The following is a 17,018-nucleotide window of genomic DNA, read 5'->3' as shown; positions in this document are numbered from 1 at the left end:
ATTTACACTGATGGAATAATGTCTCTAGCGGAAAAATGGTACATACTTATTTATTTATGTATTGGTATAAATATAAACAAAAAATTGATTAGAAATACGGAAAGACTTTTTCGACTACCAATATTTCTTCATAAAAACATCCTTCCATAGTATAGTTTCTGAAACTGCTGTGTTAAGCATTTGTAGATATCAAATAACTAATGTGTTACATATACATATATTTTTAAATTATTTAGGGTGGACCATATAAAATTTTAAATTTCGAAGATAGGGCGTAAAAGATTGAGTGTAGCGTTTGCTGTATGGCACGTAGCGCCTCCCTGCTGGAACCAAATCTTGTCCAAGTCTTCCTCTTCAAATTGCTTGAAGAAAAATTCGGTTAACATTGCTCGATATCGCTCACCATTGATGGTTATGGTTAATTCTTCATTTTCGAAGAAAAATGGACCGATGATTCCACCAGACCAAAATCCGCACCATACAGTGATTCGTACTGGGTGCATTGGCTTCTCGACGATTACGTGCGGGTTTTCTGTGCCCCAAATGCGACAATTCTGCTTGTTAACGTAACCATCGAGGTGGAAATGAGCCTCGTCCGAAAATATGATTTTTCGGTAAAATTGACCATTTTTCCAAGTTTTCAATATTTCCCAGTTTTCTTCTAGTGAATATGAATACCCATTTCGTAAATTTTAGACTTTTTACGAATGTCTGTCACTTTCCGAATGGTATTTGACGCTTCCAATGTCAAAATATAGATAATCAAAATTTAAAACGTTAGATGGCCCACCCGTTAATTGCATTCTCATTTCAAAGTTTTACTGAAAATAGTTTGTACAATTGCATCAGTCAAATTTAAAGTTCTTAACGTATATTAAGTTTCAAGTGTTCTTTATCTTAATTCTTCAAACACATATTACGCGTGTGTTTATCAACAATATACAATTTCCATTCATAATAGTATAAAACCTTGTTTAAAATGGGTTAGTTGCTAGATATGATGAAATTGATAAGATTGTTTTTGATTTTCTACAGTGTGTACAATTATTAAATAAAATTGGCGCCATAAGAAACCTAATAGGCAGATTAAAAAATTTAATAATTTCCTTAATGTATATCATAAAGTTGAAATACAGGGTGGACCCAGCGTGATTTTGCATTCGAAAAAGATATGTATATGTACATACATATGCATTAGATAATCGGAAACTTAGCTGCCTTGGATATTTCTTACTAGCAGATCACTCCATTTGCCATTCCACTTGAGGAAAGAGGACTTCATATGGATGATAAGATGTGAACTTCGAACTTTTATTAGCACAGCTTCGTAGGGACCCAACTGGCCGCGTGAGTTATGCATACATCGTATGTTTCAGTCTTACCGAGTGGGTAGTCGCTCACCAGGCAACTCTATTCTAATACAGTATCCTCCGCTTAATTGAAACCGGTCAATTTATTTCACTAAATAATTGGTTAAAAATATTTGTTACTGAAAAAAAAATACTTTTAATATCTCCTGGTTAATTGTATAAAGGATGTTCGTTAAAAATAGAATCTCTGGCATCAGCAATTGAAAGCATATGCTAATTGGTGTAGCTATTTTGAATGGTGCTGATGTTAAGGAGCTAGAGAAAGAAGATGATCCTCCAAAGCCTCTGTCAGTTCTTGAAGTTTCAAAATACAAAATCGCATGTTATTTCACGAATATTGAAAAACATAAAAAATAAAATTACAGTCTTCTTAAGTTAACATTTTAAAAATGTAAGGAACGACCTCTAAATATGTGAATGCATAAGCTGCATATAAACAATAGTATGAATTTGTTTTATTTCTTAAGTTTATATCTTTTTATTACAATGATAATTTTGGAGAGTTGATTGGAAGTAATTTGATCAATTTATCGGTCTTTGTTCGATAAAAGCACTAATTTGGTTCGATTTACTATACAATATATAAATCTTATTTTACTACATTAATATCGGTATTCTGCTTGAGACGATTGTCTCATGTCTGTAATTGTCACAATACCGATATAATTCTTAGTCGAATTGAAATCGAGTTGTTGTCCACACTGTAAATTTGGCTGTGTTTAACTCTGCCGGTTATTGTCAAGGCTGTATATTTGGTTGTGTGTATTGTTAAAATAGAAAAAATAGAAAATGAATGACTTAAGAAGTATAACAGCTGAGAGTTAATTGAGTAGACGGTGTGTGTGGAAGGTAAATCCCGGTTTCTCAATTATAATCTTAATGTACAAAATTAATTTGTTTCTGTACGAAAGGGCTAATAAATATGTAAGTGCTTTGATTTGGTTTTGTTCCTAAATTTTTTTTTCTTTTAAAGTAAAAATATTATTTAAATATCATTACTAAAAACTAAAGAAATACTTAAGTTGTCCAATTAGGTGGGATTCCTGTAATGAACTAATTGTTAATGCAATAAGTAACAGTTAATTGATTTACCGATTAATTGAACCGAAAATTGTGTGAACTTTTTTTAACTCTTGTTATCAATATATTGTAATTAGTTCTATTAAATATTAATACTAAGGTCGAAATAAAAACTTTTTAACGTGCCGGCATATTAATTTTTATTTTTAAATTTTAACAGTTAGACATATGCTGTCCCGACATTTTTTGTAATCAGTATGCTGCAAAAGTCGTAGTACATTATTTAGTCCTATAAACAATAGTATTCGCAGCACACACTGTATTAAGACATTTTTTAGCCCACTTTTTTACAACTTCGGTTACATTATTGACGTTTTAGTAAGGATTTTTGAAAATAAAATACACATTGTGCCAAAAAAGTACCAGGAAATTGTATATAAAAGTTACTTATTCGTCAATATTTATTTTGTCGCCTTCAAAGTAATCTCCACCAGATGTAATACACTTAAGCCAACGGTTTTTCCAACCCACGAAACACTTTTCATAAGCAATTTTTAGAATGCCCTTCACCACTTTCAGCTAATTTTGTTTTATCTCTTCGATCAAATAAAAACGGGATCCACAGAGCAGCAATTTCAGTTTGGGGAACTAGAAAAATCACACGGAGTACAATCTGAAGTTTCCAAGCACCATATCCTTCACTTTTTTATTATTTTCATCAGTTGAAGATGTCGAAGGTCGTCCAGAACGAGGCATGTCTTCCACGATTGAAGGCTTTGTATCAGTCATATATTTATCAATGAAGCACTGTCAGAAGGAGATTGAGAAAATTTGATTAAATATTGTATATGCATACGTTGAAAAGTCTTTTGAAAAAATGGTTGCAGCGGTGGCAAAATTATAACTTTTTTGAAATCATTCTTACAATTTATTTCTTGAAGAAATATTATTACAAACCATAAACTGTGACGAATTAAAAAAAATGTTAATCACAATGTTAAAACTTTGTCAATAATTATAAAAATAATAAAAATATTTTGAATGTACTATTCACTGATGGTTTGAGCAAGTACAGTGGAGATGTGATAAAATGTACTAACCATTGTAAGCAGTAGAGCGTAAATTTTCGAGTTCCCAATTTTGGCAAATATTTTACTATTTTCTCCCTACAAATCATGGCATTGTTATTATAGACGAACAATGGGATGCAAATATCTAAGTACATATGTACATACACACATATGTAAAATTTTAACAAATTTTCATTATTTTCTAATCTATGTGAGAAGTAACCAGTAGTGACTGAATAATCACATAAATATTACAAACAAATCTACAAATTCTTCTTAATTATGTATGCATGTAGTACATTTCATATTTACATTTTTGAACGCGTCTGTAATCGTAAAAAACATTGAAATTACATTGTAATTATTACAATACAATTCGAATTTCACAACAGAATGCTGACGTGCCTACATACTTACAAATAATGTATGTATGTAATATGTAAGTATGTCTAGCCGACAATGATTTATGCTCTAAAGAGAGCAAGCAGATTTTTTGAATTCTCTTAAAGTTTTGGTAGAAAACTGGTAGTGGGCCGACTAAAGAAATGCAATGCTCTGAGTAGACAATGAGCTCACATAATAATTCGTAAAATACATATAGAAATAGAAAATTTGCGAAATTCCTTGTTTCTTTATTTAATGCGAGTAAATAATAATAAATTTGAAGTAGTAGTTGTTGTTGTAGGGAGATAAAAAATTTATCGACATTTTTAGAAAAAGTTTATAATCTACAACCGGATGAAAATTCGGGTCGATACCGTTTAGGCAGAACCGACTGGGAGAACACACACTGAAGGCAGTTTGAACTAGGCTTATTTTTGAAGTGTTGAAGGAACTTTCGAATATTTACAATATATTCGAAAATTTGAATAAAAAAAAAGAGCGAAACTTATAGTAGGTTGAAACCCATGGGAAACGAAAAATAAAATATCAAACAAAGAAAAATAATTTACGGGCAATCTGAGGTTGGGAAAAGGAAGAAAGAAAGAAAGAAGGTTGAAAAATGAATCACACCGAGCTGAATTTGGTGAAAACTGTGGTTGATCGATGGTATTTATTGTGTTTTTGGCTTTGAATTGGGTCACATTCGTACTGTATTTTAGAATATTGGAGCTTTATCGGGACGTGTCAAGTAAGCACGCATTTCACACCCAAAATAAAATTTGAACGGACTCGGGAGAGATGTCGAGCTCTCTTGCCAGCTCTCTAAAACTTGCTCAACGATTTTCCCTTCACTTTTTTTTAAATATTTTTATCAATTGAAGAGGTCGATTGCCGTCCAGAAAGAGACAAGTCTTCAACGATATCTCGACCGTTTTTGAAGGCTTTGTAGCACTTGTAGGCTTGTGTTTCCGATAAAACTGAATCACCATAAGCCTTTTCCAATATTCCCATTGGTTAGAAACTTTGTATTTTAGAAGCTGGTGAATACCTCTAAAAATTAACTAATGAACAATACTTTCGCTTAAATAAAGCTTGAAAGAATAAGAAAATGTGACATCAAAAGGACTCAAATAGCCCATGTAAATGCAATGGGTAACACCATAAGAGAATTTCCTGATAATGAGCAAGAAAAGTCGACGTGTGTAAACGCGGTCTAATAAGCGCATACGAGACAATGCTCCTCTTATATGACGTCATAATGGTTGTAAAACGTCATTGTAGAGAGAAACGGTCAAAGAGCTAACTTTTATCAACATAATTCTCAAACAAAAATAATAATAAACAACAAATGTCAGTAGCGAATGCAACCCCAGTAGATAGATAGACGAGGATTGCAACGCGATCTTAGGTTTATTGTGCCCACCCCAGCAGTTAGTTGCTAACCTCGCATTTATAGGGTGAGTATGGCATGTATGGGTGTTTCATTTTGTTCATTGTTCGTGTAGAGTTTGAACTTTAATAATAGGAATAACTATTTGTATTGCGTTTTCTTATCAACGCATAATTTTTGTTATATTTTCGCTGATTTCAGGAAACTATCGCGGGAGTTTTAAGCAAATAAGACACAATTCGAGGAAAATTGCACAATAAAAACAATTGTGTATGTACAATATATAATATTTATTAACAGGAAATATGTCTGGAAACGCAACGGGCAAAAAGATTACTGTTAATTTATTATTTTAGCACAAATTGATTGTATTATACTTATGCATACATATATAGCATATATGGTAGTCTTTATGAAACTTTTCTTCAATTCAAATATTTCTGTCTCTGAAACCAAATTTCCAAGCAAAATATTTGATCTCATTTTAAATATGATATTATCTAATATTTTCCATTAAATCAATAAAAATTGACTCATTTCACAGCTTTGTGAAATCATTTCTTTCAAGTTTCCCGACCTACCACAACAAAATACTTCCAAAAGCCGCATATTTACCTAACATGCGCTTAAATTAAGAGCAAATAGACGAAAGAGCAGTTTTACAACTCTTATCACAATTTGGCTTTGATATATGTACCTATAAACGCTTTGTTTCCAACTGCTTGCCACTCACTAGCAGCGACAATAACAATGTTTTGCGCGCTGAAAGGCAAAAGCGTTCAAGTAGAATTACGCATTTTAATGTCAGGTATATTTAAATATAGTTGGAAATTGGCTAGAAACTGATTTGCACTCTTATTATTGAACGAAATATTGTTTTATTGATCTCCTTACTATGGTGGCACAACAACTTGAGCGCATATTTGGTATAGCAAATGTGTCGCTTAAAGCAATAATTTAAAGTTTCGGCCGAGTCGACTTATGCGCTACTTAATTTCAATCGCTTTGATACGTATGTATGTGCACTTGTGTGTATAAATAAACACAAGCAACCCAAGCAACCCCTTTAAACAGGCGCATTGGAGAGTTGAGAGATTCAGTTGGCTTTGTGCGCGTGCTGCGTTCTGTTGTGAATAACGCTTTGTGTGGTGCTATATTAAAATCATTTTGGCACAACCAGAGCCGGGCCAGACGAAAAAAGAACGAGCACATCGAATAATACAAATTTTCTACACGCCGCTATAGACAACAACAACATAAAATAGTTGAAAAACAAATTACACGTTTCTATACAGTTTTTCCCCCCTTCATATATGTACATGTATGTGTGCAATTGATTGGCAAGCAATATGCGGACATTGTAGCGTTTAGTGATAATATTTTTTTTTTAATAATAATAATAATTGTGTCTCGTTTTTTTCGGATTCTGACACAATTACTGCCACTATTATATTTATCGATTATTTGATAAAGATTATAAGATTCGCCCAAGCAATAGTAGATAATTTGTATAAGCACATTCCTTTCCCGTTAATGAAAGTGATAAGTGCAATATAAAATTACTAAAAAAAAAAAAAACAACAAAAAAATTATATGTAAAAAATAATTCCACGTAAAGTTTGTGATACGACTGAGAAAAAAGTGAAAATTGTTCAATTTTGTGTGAGGAGTTGAAAGTATTAAACTTAACTGTAAATAAATTATTGTAATAAATAATATCAAATAATGAACCGGACTAGAAAAAAGATAGAACGTCCAACAAATCCATATCCAACGGTAAATTTGCTCTCGCGCTGGAGTTTCTGGTAAGAATTGCAAGTAATCATATGTGTGTAGAGTATTGAATGGAGGCGGAAATGTGAAAAATGTGTGAGAAAATTGTGTTCTGTGTTCTTTGTGTAATTCACGTGTCTTTTAATACCTTTTTTCGTCTTTGTATTAATTGTGGATTTTTGTGCATTTTTATTTTATTTATTTCCATTCGATATGTGTAAAAATAGTCATTATCAATTTTATGGAACCAATAAAGCAAGATATGCTCGTGTTGTATTAACTGGGTTCTCGAGCACTTATTGTTATAAATTATTCATGATTTTAGATTTCGAAGTAGATAAGTATTCGTATGTATATACATATATGTATGTGTTCGAAGTAGATAAATATTCGTATACATATATGTATGTAGTATATGCATACATACATTTATGTATGTATGTATGTATGTGTCTATGTGCATATGTTCGACACACTTTTGCCTTCAACGCATTCGTTCTTGTCCAACTAATTGCCGCATTGCAATTAAAAACAATTAAAGTATTAAGCAAAACAAACGGAAATTGAAACTAAATTGATTAATACTAATTTTCCTATAAATGTGGTATACAAATTGTATGAGAAAAAATTAAAATATTTTATAGGGAGTTAGAAAATTGCTTAGCTTTATAAAAGCTGTGAAAAAAGCATAGTGGTCTAAAAACCCTTTGGAAACGAAATTTCAACTAACAATAATGAAAATAGTTTGCTGCCGATCTGTGAAATTTTCATATAAATTTTGAGGTTATGTCCAAAAGGTGCTGATACAAAAGTTATGGATATATCCATTACCTACAGCATAGCCATATAACTTTTTTCTATAGGACTCGTAGTTTTGCCGGTAATCGAGATAAACCATTACTAATTCAACCAGGAACTCACTTTCCTTATTTATTTTATAACTATATTTTTCCTTTCATGTTTGTTGTTTTATCTTTCGTTTCCGATAAGTTTCAATATAATATGAATTTCATGTCTTTTTTTTAACATTTTCAAAGACTGGTGAGTTAGTCTAATATGCACTACAGACTTAATAATTTCATTAAAAATAACACTTTAATATTCACGATTTTATTAAATTAACACTATTTTTAAGTATATGTGCTTATGTACATGCATATATGTATACATACATACATTCATCAGTACATACATACATATGTATATGCCGAGATGTGCACATGACTCCTCGTATTTGTCCATCTAGTAATAATAAGGTAAAACATACATAGATACTTACTTGTTTTTAGCTTGTGGAATCGAAATTGCTAATTACCAAACAAGCTGAAAAAAATAAGTAATGGTTATGTAGATTGAGAGGTCCGATTACAAAACTAAATTTGATACCCTAAAAAATGTTCCGCTATTTAATTAATTGATGCTTTCTAAATATTAACATATGATAATTTAAATTTTACTCACGAACATTCTAATTGTTGTTTATTCTAAATTAATTAATTGTGTGTTCTTACCAACTTTACCAGAATGTTAATAAAAATTAAAATAAATCGAATAATGAAATGTAATTAATGATAAACTTACATAGAGACTTGGTTATACATTAAAGCAGAGCGTTGTCCCATATTAAATACATATATTCTTTGAGAAGACATGACAATGAAACATAAAATTTTAGAAGTTATTGAAACAAGAACAAGTCAGGATTTCACTATGGCTTAGTTGTCAAATCGATGTTTTAAGTGCTCGAAAATGCAGTTGCTTCAGTCACATAATATGAGCTCGCATTTTCCTGGTGAAGAGTGATCTGTCTTCGGTCTTAATGATTTCTTGATAGTTGTGTATCACTTGGAAGTTCCTGTTCTGCTTTGTTGTAGTACATGTTATGATTGCGACAGGTCTAGCCAAGAAACAGAAAATCACCGTGCTATGTGCGAAAAACATTTTTGTTGGATTCCCCTCATCTTGAAACATTCATACAGCCGACAGCTGTTTACTTCCGGGCTCACACATGTAAAATCCGTGATGTCATATGTGTATTTCGAAGCACCGCTATCGTATTTTAACATTTTTCTTGACTAATCGACACGAACCTTATTAGGTCGATTGAAAAATTGTGTGGTATCCAATGTAAAGAAATTTTTTTTATAACCAAATGTTCATGCAGGTCACATGCCGGTCGTCCAATATCAGTTTGCGCAAACTCGCAATAGTTATCGGAACAACAAACGATTTTGGACCACCTTCACGAAATTCGTCTTGGATTGAAAGTTGTTGTTGTAAAGGGTACATAAACCCCGTTAGGATGGTAAGGATTAGATAAGTTGTCGTCGACGGCCTCGCACCAAAGGGAGAAGGGTTTCAGATGAGTAGGGTTAGTGGGACACGCAAAGAGGTAGCCAGTGTTATGCTGAGACTCATTGCACACTGGATATATATTAGATATGTCGAGGTCTATTCTGCATAAGTAGGAAATTAACCTGCTATAGTATTTGTATATTGGATTGTCCTACGACAACGATTGATTTCACCATACCATCAATAGACACAAGTCCCTAATGAAGCTTCATCGTGAAAAATTGAATTAAGTTCAATCGAAATTTTAAATAGTTAATACCAAACAGAATATTTAATGATTGTGATTATATTTTTAAATACTTCGATATTGAAGAAACGCCCATATTCCAATGAATACTTTTTAGGACAATTTAATTTTAATTTCTTAAGCCACCCAGCTGCTAACGTTTTGTACAATACTGTAAGAAGGTAAACATATAAGTACTTATGTCTACCGTATTTGGCTGCTAATCGCCGGCAGGCCTTTTGTGTCAATCATTTTAATTGTAAATAACGTTCAATGTGGTCTCTTGGCTATTAATATCTTGAAGCATTGCCATGAACGCCGTAGTGCGCTTAACATTTTGCTGATAATCTTTGAGGTCTCTAATGGATTGGTTGTAATTATGATTCTCAATATTTTATTCTTGATTCTGAACCGTACTTCTTCTTTATTGGTGTAGACGAGTTTATGAAATCACGCCGGTCGTTCTTACTTTTCGCTGTTTGGCGTCAATTGGAGTTTCCAAGTGTAGTCAGGCCCTTCTCCACGTGGCCTTTCTTTTGCTTCCTACGGCGCGTACTGCGTTGAATACTCTCAGATATAGACTATTTTCATCCATTCGGATGACATGACTTAGTCACCTTATCCGTCATCTCTTGAAATCCGGCTCCGTTCCGGTTAGGTAGACCCGACTGTCGTGAGACATCACAACATCAGATGTTGTCATCGCGTCCATGCCTCAGCACATAGCAGATCGGGAATAAAGAGTGACATATAGAGTTTAGCCTTTGAAACCTCGTTTAGTATCGAACGTCTCGGAGAGGTCCTTCCCGATCCTAACGGAGCTAAACCGTACTATCATAGTGCTAATAGAAGTTCTGAAGCTTTTTTTTAAATAATTTTTAAAGTGAAACTAAAAACATACATACTATATATACTTCATTATTTTCAGTTTAAAGTTCTGCAGCTAATTCTAGATTATTTTTTCTTCAAACATCCTCAGTAACAACGCAAATATTTCTAAACTTTCGTTCATATTCGAGCTGCAGAACTTAATCGAGCAGGTACAAACAACGCAAAACAGTCTTCGAATAACTGTTGACCGTCATAACTTTGAAGTTGTAGATAATTTTGTCTATTTAGGAACCAGCATTAACACCACCAACAATGTCAGCCTGGAAATCCAACACAGGATTACTCTTGCCAACAGGTGCTACTTCGGACTGAGTAGGCAATTGAAAAGTAAAGTCCTCTCTCGACGAACAAAAGCCAAACTCTAAAGGCCGCTCACAATTCCCGTCCTGCTATATTAGAAGCTTGACGATGACAACAACCGATGAGTCAACGTTGCGAGTTTTCGAGAGAAAAGTTCTGCGAAAGATTTATGGTCCTTTGCGCGTTGGCCACGGCGAATATCGCATTCGATGGAACGATGAGCTGTACGAGATATACGACGACATTGGCATAGTTCAGCGAATTAAAAGACAGCCTGGCTAGGTCATGTTGTCTGGATGGATGAAAACACTCCAGCTCTGAAAGTATTCGACGCAGTACCCGCCGCGGGAAGCAGAGGAAAAGGAAGACCTCCACTCCGTTGGAAGGCCACGTAGCGAAGAGAAGAAACGACTGGCGCCCTGTTGTTGACTCGGCTATAATCGCGTAAGCGGTGTCTACGCCAGTAAAGAAGAAGAAGAAACTTTCATGTAACGCTTTTCTTAGTATAAGTCACTGGACTTCGTGACATTAAAATTCAAAGATCAAATTAGGGTTCATGTTTTAGAAATATAAGGATTACCTTAATTTTTGTCTAAAAGTAAAGAAATTTAGTAGTTTGTAGATAAAACTAATCATAATATTATCAAAAATGTATATTTTTTATTTTTTTTATTTGTTTTAAAATTTAAAATTATTTAGGTGTGAACCGCCCTAATGTATGTAAGCCAACATAAGTGCACGTTTATTAGCCCTGATTATTAAATACTTTCAATTTATACAATCAATTTTATTATTTCGAGGTTGTGCTAATAAACCGTTTACAAAAATTTGGAAACACGAAAATTTTAGCTGGGTTTATTGGCCTCTACAAGCAGTCTCATATACTGCACATAAGTATGTACATTTGTAGCGCTTTGCACTTTGCGCTTCACGTGCGTGCGCTCTTCAACCGGTTTTCCGCTCACTTCTTTGGTGTTTGCTCTTAAATATTGTTAACCATTGTTTCCGATTTCTAATTGCAGTCGCTACTAGGTTATTCACTTAAGTAGGTATATGTATGCCACTCACAGCCGAAAGAAATGAACAAATTGTTTTTTTTTTTTTTTATTTTTACTTTTTGACTGTTTTCTTCTTGCACTACACGCTCTAAGTGCTTTTAAATAAAATATTTTTTTGTTTTTGCTTTAAGGTGGATGCGCGACATCTTTCGCTTGGGTCTAAAGGGTCCGCTAAGAGAGGAGGATTTATATCAAAATCGTCAATCGTTAGATAGTGAACGGCTTACCGATAAGTTTAGTAAGCTTTGGGAGGAGGAACGTCTGCATAAGAAACCCAGTATTTTGCGCGTGATTGGACGCGCCTATGGTTCAGTATTTTTGCCACTTGGCGTGCTTTATTCCATAACCGAATCGATTTGCAAGTGAGTCCTATATTTATAGAACTAACTTATAAATAACTAATAATTTTTCCATAATTTTCTATATTTTAGAGCTATACAACCCTTGTTGCTTGGCGGTCTGGTCGCCTACTTCGTTGAAGGCCAGACAACAACAACCGAGCTAGATGCTTATAAACTTGCTGCCGGCATTGTGCTATGCTCTGTGATACCAGTTTTTTCGTTTCATCCGTTTATATTTTACATATTTCAAGTAGGCACTAAAATAAGAATCGGTCTATCGGGTCTGATATATCGCAAATGCTTACAAATCTCTAAAAATGCCAGTAACGATGGGTTGCGCGGTCGCGCCATAAATATACTCTCGAACGATGTGGGCCGCTTCGATGTGGCGTTGGCTTTTTTGCATGATCTGTGGAAAGGACCCACTGAGTCACTAATTATCGGCTATCTTATGTATCGAGAGATTGGTATCTCAGCAGTTATTGGCGTGGCATTCATGCTGAGTTTCATACCTTTGCAAGCTTATGTGGGCAAGAAGGCGGCCTATTACCGACGACGAACCGCCGAGCGTACGGATTTGCGTGTAAAGTTGATGAATGAAATTATACAGGGCATACAAGTGATCAAAATGTATGCGTGGGAAAATTCGTTTACCAAACTTATAGCGGATATACGATTTAAAGAAGTGCGCGCTATAAAGGGTACCTCGTATATACACGCGGCGCTGAGTTGTACCTCCATGATATCACCGTTATCAGTTTTTCTCGCGTTGGTTTCCTACATTTACCTCGGCGACTCATTGACCGCTAAGCGCGTGTATACGGTATCTTCGTATTTTAACATGCTGAACGATTCAATGGTACACTTTTGGCCATTGGCGATCACATTCGTGTCGGAGGCAACAGTATCAGCGAAACGTGTGCGCGAATTCCTACAAGATGGAGATGCGGCGACAACGCCCGTATTGAAAAAAGATAAGAAACATTTGGCGAAGAATAATAAGAATAATAATGAGAACAATGAAAAAGCGGAACTTAACGGCAATGTGAGTGAAGGAGAGAATTTCTTGGATCTTATAAACGGGCGTGAAGTACATCCACACGCCGAACGTAAGGGCGTCGATATACGAAATGTTAGTGCTACATGGGATGCAGCTGCGCCGACGGATGGCAAGGGAAATGTAGCACTCTCGAAGCTGAATGTGAAAATTAGCGAGCGTGCCATGGTAGCTATTGTGGGTCCGGTTGGTTCGGGCAAATCGACATTACTAAATGCGCTGCTGGGCGAGGTTAAAATTAATGCCGGTCAAATTGTGATTAACGGAAAATTATCATATGCGGCGCAAGAACCTTGGGTGTTCGAAGGCACTGTACGCGATAATATTGTTTTCGTGGATTCATACAACGAACGACGCTATAAGAAAGTTATAAAAGCATGTGCGCTAGAACGTGATCTGGAGCTAATGCCGAACGGTGATTTAACAATTGTCGGCGAGCGTGGCGTTAGCTTGAGTGGCGGTCAAAAGGCGCGCGTCAATTTGGCACGTGCAATTTATCACAAAGCAGACATCTACCTGCTCGACGATCCACTTTCAGCTGTGGACACACATGTGGGAAAACATATATTCGAGCGTTGTATTACTGAGTTCCTTTATGATAAGATAGTGATTTTGGTGACACATCAATTGCAATATCTTTTCGAAGTGGAGCAGCTAATACTCATGAACTCGGGACGCATTGAGGCACAAGGCAGTTATCAGGATCTACAGAAAAATGAAAAGTGCCAGTTCCTGCTAATGCAAGCTACTTATGAAACACCCAATGAAACGGCAGACTCAACAGATGCACTTAGCGTTGATAGCCGCATGTCGCGCAGTGAGTCAGAGAAGAGCATGGAACATCACCAGTTACTGCGCGCGGATGAAACGCCAGTCGAGGATATAAATCAAGAACAACAGGCCGTCGGCTCTGTGAAATTGAGTGTCTACATGTCGTTCTTTAAAGCCTTAGAAAGCCCCATACTACTTTTCATAATTGTGGCATTATTTATATGCGCTCGATTTATGTTAACAGGAGTCGACTACTTCTTGTCTAGGTGGTAAGTAAAGTTACAGTGTGCTAAAGACTTTTTTGTCCAAAATTGAATTCACTCTAATTTGTGCTTTATTTTTAGGGTTATTTGGGAAGAGAAGGTTTCGGTAGCCAGCGCTTCACCGATGAGAAGCTTGAATGACAATAATATCACCTTATTGGCGAATGAAACCGCGGCCAATCGTTCGTACGTACATAATGATGCAGAAAATGAGGAAGCAGTACGTCAAGAGTTGGTCACTTTCTATGCAATTATACTCGGCTCCACAATGGTCGTTTACATACTGCGTACATTCGGCTTCTTCCGCATGTGTCTTCGTATATCGCTCAAACTGCACGATCGACTTTTTCGTGGCATTACACGCACCAGCATGTATTTTTTCAATGTGAACTCGTCTGGCAGAATTCTTAATCGTTTTGCTAAGGATATACGCACCGTGGATACTGATGTGCCACATACATTGTTGGACTGTATAGCGGTAAGTTAGCACTGGAGCGTTATTAAAATTGTGTTGATTAGACAATAAAACTAAACTTTTTTCTTTTCAATAATTTACAGTTTGCTATTGACATCTCTGGCGTGCTTATAATCGTAGCCATTGCCAATTATTGGCTATTAGTGCCGGCTGCATTTATTGTCGCCTTTCTATTTCTCTTCCGTTACATCTATGTGAACACCAGCCGTAGCGTTAAGCGCATAGAGTCGATTAGTAAGCGCATTCCCACTTTATTTTATAAATTTTTGTCAATACTTATAATATTACCATTTTACAGCACGCAGTCCGATATATTCACTGACCAACCAGACATTTCAAGGACTCAGCACCATACGTGCGTTACAAGCGGAATCGGCACTGGATTCGGAATTTCACGATTACATGAATGGCAACACATGCGCCTGGTTTCTGTTCATCTCCTGCACTCGTGCCTTCGCGCTGTGGTCGGACTTCCTATGCGTGCTCTACATTGCAGCTGTGACTTTCAGTTTTCTAGTTTTGCACAACCAGTTCAATAGCGGTGATGTCGGCTTGGCGATATTGCATTCAATGACCATGATTGGTATGTGTCAATGGGGCATGCGTCAGACGGCGGAACTGGAAAATGATATGACGAGTGTAGAGCGCATACTCGAGTATACGCAACAGCCACCGGAACCGCCGCTAGACACTGAACCAAGTAAAAAACCCAAAGGTGAATGGCCTAGTGAAGGGCGCATTGAGTTTGTGGATCTGAAATTGCGTTATTCGCCTAAGGACTCTTATGTGCTGAAAGGCTTAAACTTTGTTATAGCACCACGAGAAAAGATCGGTATTGTCGGACGTACTGGCGCGGGAAAATCTTCCATTATACAGTCACTGTTTCGTTTGGCCTGCAATGAGGGCGCGATACTCGTAGACGGCGTTGATATCGAAAGTCTCGGCTTACATGATTTGCGAAGTAAAATATCGATAATACCACAAGATCCGGTATTATTTTCGGGCACATTGCGCTATAATTTAGACCCTATGGAGGAGCGCAGTGATGCGGAAGTGTGGAAGGCGTTGGAAGATGTGGAGCTACGTGCACATGTATCGACACTGATAGGTGGCATTGCGTGTCGCATGTATGATGGCGGTGCGAACTTCAGTGTGGGTCAACGGCAATTGGTCTGCTTGGCACGTGCCATTCTCAGGAACAACAAGATACTTATTTTGGACGAGGCTACGGCTAATGTGGATCCAGAGTAAGTTAAAATTTTGGAGTTTTATATTATTTTAAATAAGATTTGTAATCCAATTTAATGTGAAAAACTTTCGTTATAGAACCGATAAACTGATACAGAAAACTATTCGCACCAAATTTGCCGAATGCACAGTGCTAACGATAGCCCATCGCCTGCACACCGTAATGGACAGTGATCGCGTCTTGGTAATGGATGCTGGACAAATGGTGGAACTGGGGCATCCATATGAGCTGTTGCAACGACCGCATGGTTTTCTGCGACAATTAGCCGAGCACACTGGCGTCGCGATGACGAATTTGTTAATGAATGCGGCCGAACAGAGTTACGAGCAGAAGAAAAAAGATTTATAAGCAGTCATATACGTAATCTGTGCAATTAAGACACCACTGATGAATTTAATGTGATAAATTAAACTTTTGTAACTAGCCATTGATTGTTTACAATCTCGAAAGCAAATTTTGTACTTACACGTTTGTTTAAAAATCTCATAAATGAACCGCGAATCTTTTGCTTTGTTACTTAAAATATGTAAACGTACATAAATATTATATATACGAAGTTACAAACAGACCTATACCCTATACGCGTATTTAGTATGCATAAATAAAAAAAGATTTTCGTAAAATGTTTTGTAAAAAAAAGCATATTTTGTACTGCTTTATAAATACTACTATTTTCATATACAAGTAAGAAACTTCTTCCTACTGTAAGTAAAAGTGTAGCATTTTGTACTGAGGGAGTAGTGAAGGAAAAGAGCACAAATCCACACATATGTATGTATGTCTTGAAAATAAAAAATAAAGCAAATAAGTGTGTATGTGTAAACTAATAATTTGTTGTTTAAATTTGGTGCATAAAGGGGAGCATAATATACATATTATTAAAATGCCGAGGAAAATTTTAAATAATAAATGCTGCGCTTACTTTTGCCTTAGTTAGAAAAAATAATAATGCAAAATATTTAAGTATTCATTTTAAGAATTTCATATACGAATTATATTAGAAATTTCGAAGATTTATCAGAGAA

General features: G+C 35.6%; 1 protein-coding gene across 1 annotated transcript; it reads left to right on the top strand.

Annotated features, from left to right (window-relative positions):
- The first annotated feature begins 6,302 nt into the window (after positions 1 to 6,302).
- On the top strand, positions 6,303 to 16,807 carry LOC105231754 (probable multidrug resistance-associated protein lethal(2)03659). Its single transcript, XM_011213205.4, has 7 exons — positions 6,303 to 7,039; positions 11,969 to 12,199; positions 12,269 to 14,275; positions 14,351 to 14,747; positions 14,828 to 14,978; positions 15,043 to 15,991; positions 16,071 to 16,807. Exons 1-7 carry the CDS (start codon positions 6,960 to 6,962, stop codon positions 16,339 to 16,341), a joined length of 4,086 nt encoding a protein of 1,361 aa, XP_011211507.2. The 5' UTR covers positions 6,303 to 6,959; the 3' UTR covers positions 16,342 to 16,807.
- Positions 16,808 to 17,018: the final 211 nt, after the last annotated feature.

The sequence above is a fragment of the Bactrocera dorsalis genome, chromosome 2 (genome assembly GCF_023373825.1).
Source record: "Bactrocera dorsalis isolate Fly_Bdor chromosome 2, ASM2337382v1, whole genome shotgun sequence".
NCBI lineage: Eukaryota > Metazoa > Arthropoda > Insecta > Diptera > Tephritidae > Bactrocera > Bactrocera dorsalis.
Note: the sequence above shows the minus strand (reverse complement) of the source record. Positions and strands in the feature narration are given on the sequence as shown.

Bases quoted from the DNA above. Each gene is read 5' to 3' on its own strand.
- LOC105231754 (XM_011213205.4), top strand. From the start codon at position 6,960: ATGAACCGGACTAGAAAAAAGATAGAACGTCCAACAAATCCATATCCA. The intron at 7,040-11,968 runs GTAAGAATTGCA...TTTTGCTTTAAG, and splicing joins CTCTCGCGCTGGAGTTTCTG to GTGGATGCGCGACATCTTTC. The intron at 15,992-16,070 runs GTAAGTTAAAAT...CTTTCGTTATAG, and splicing joins ACGGCTAATGTGGATCCAGA to AACCGATAAACTGATACAGA.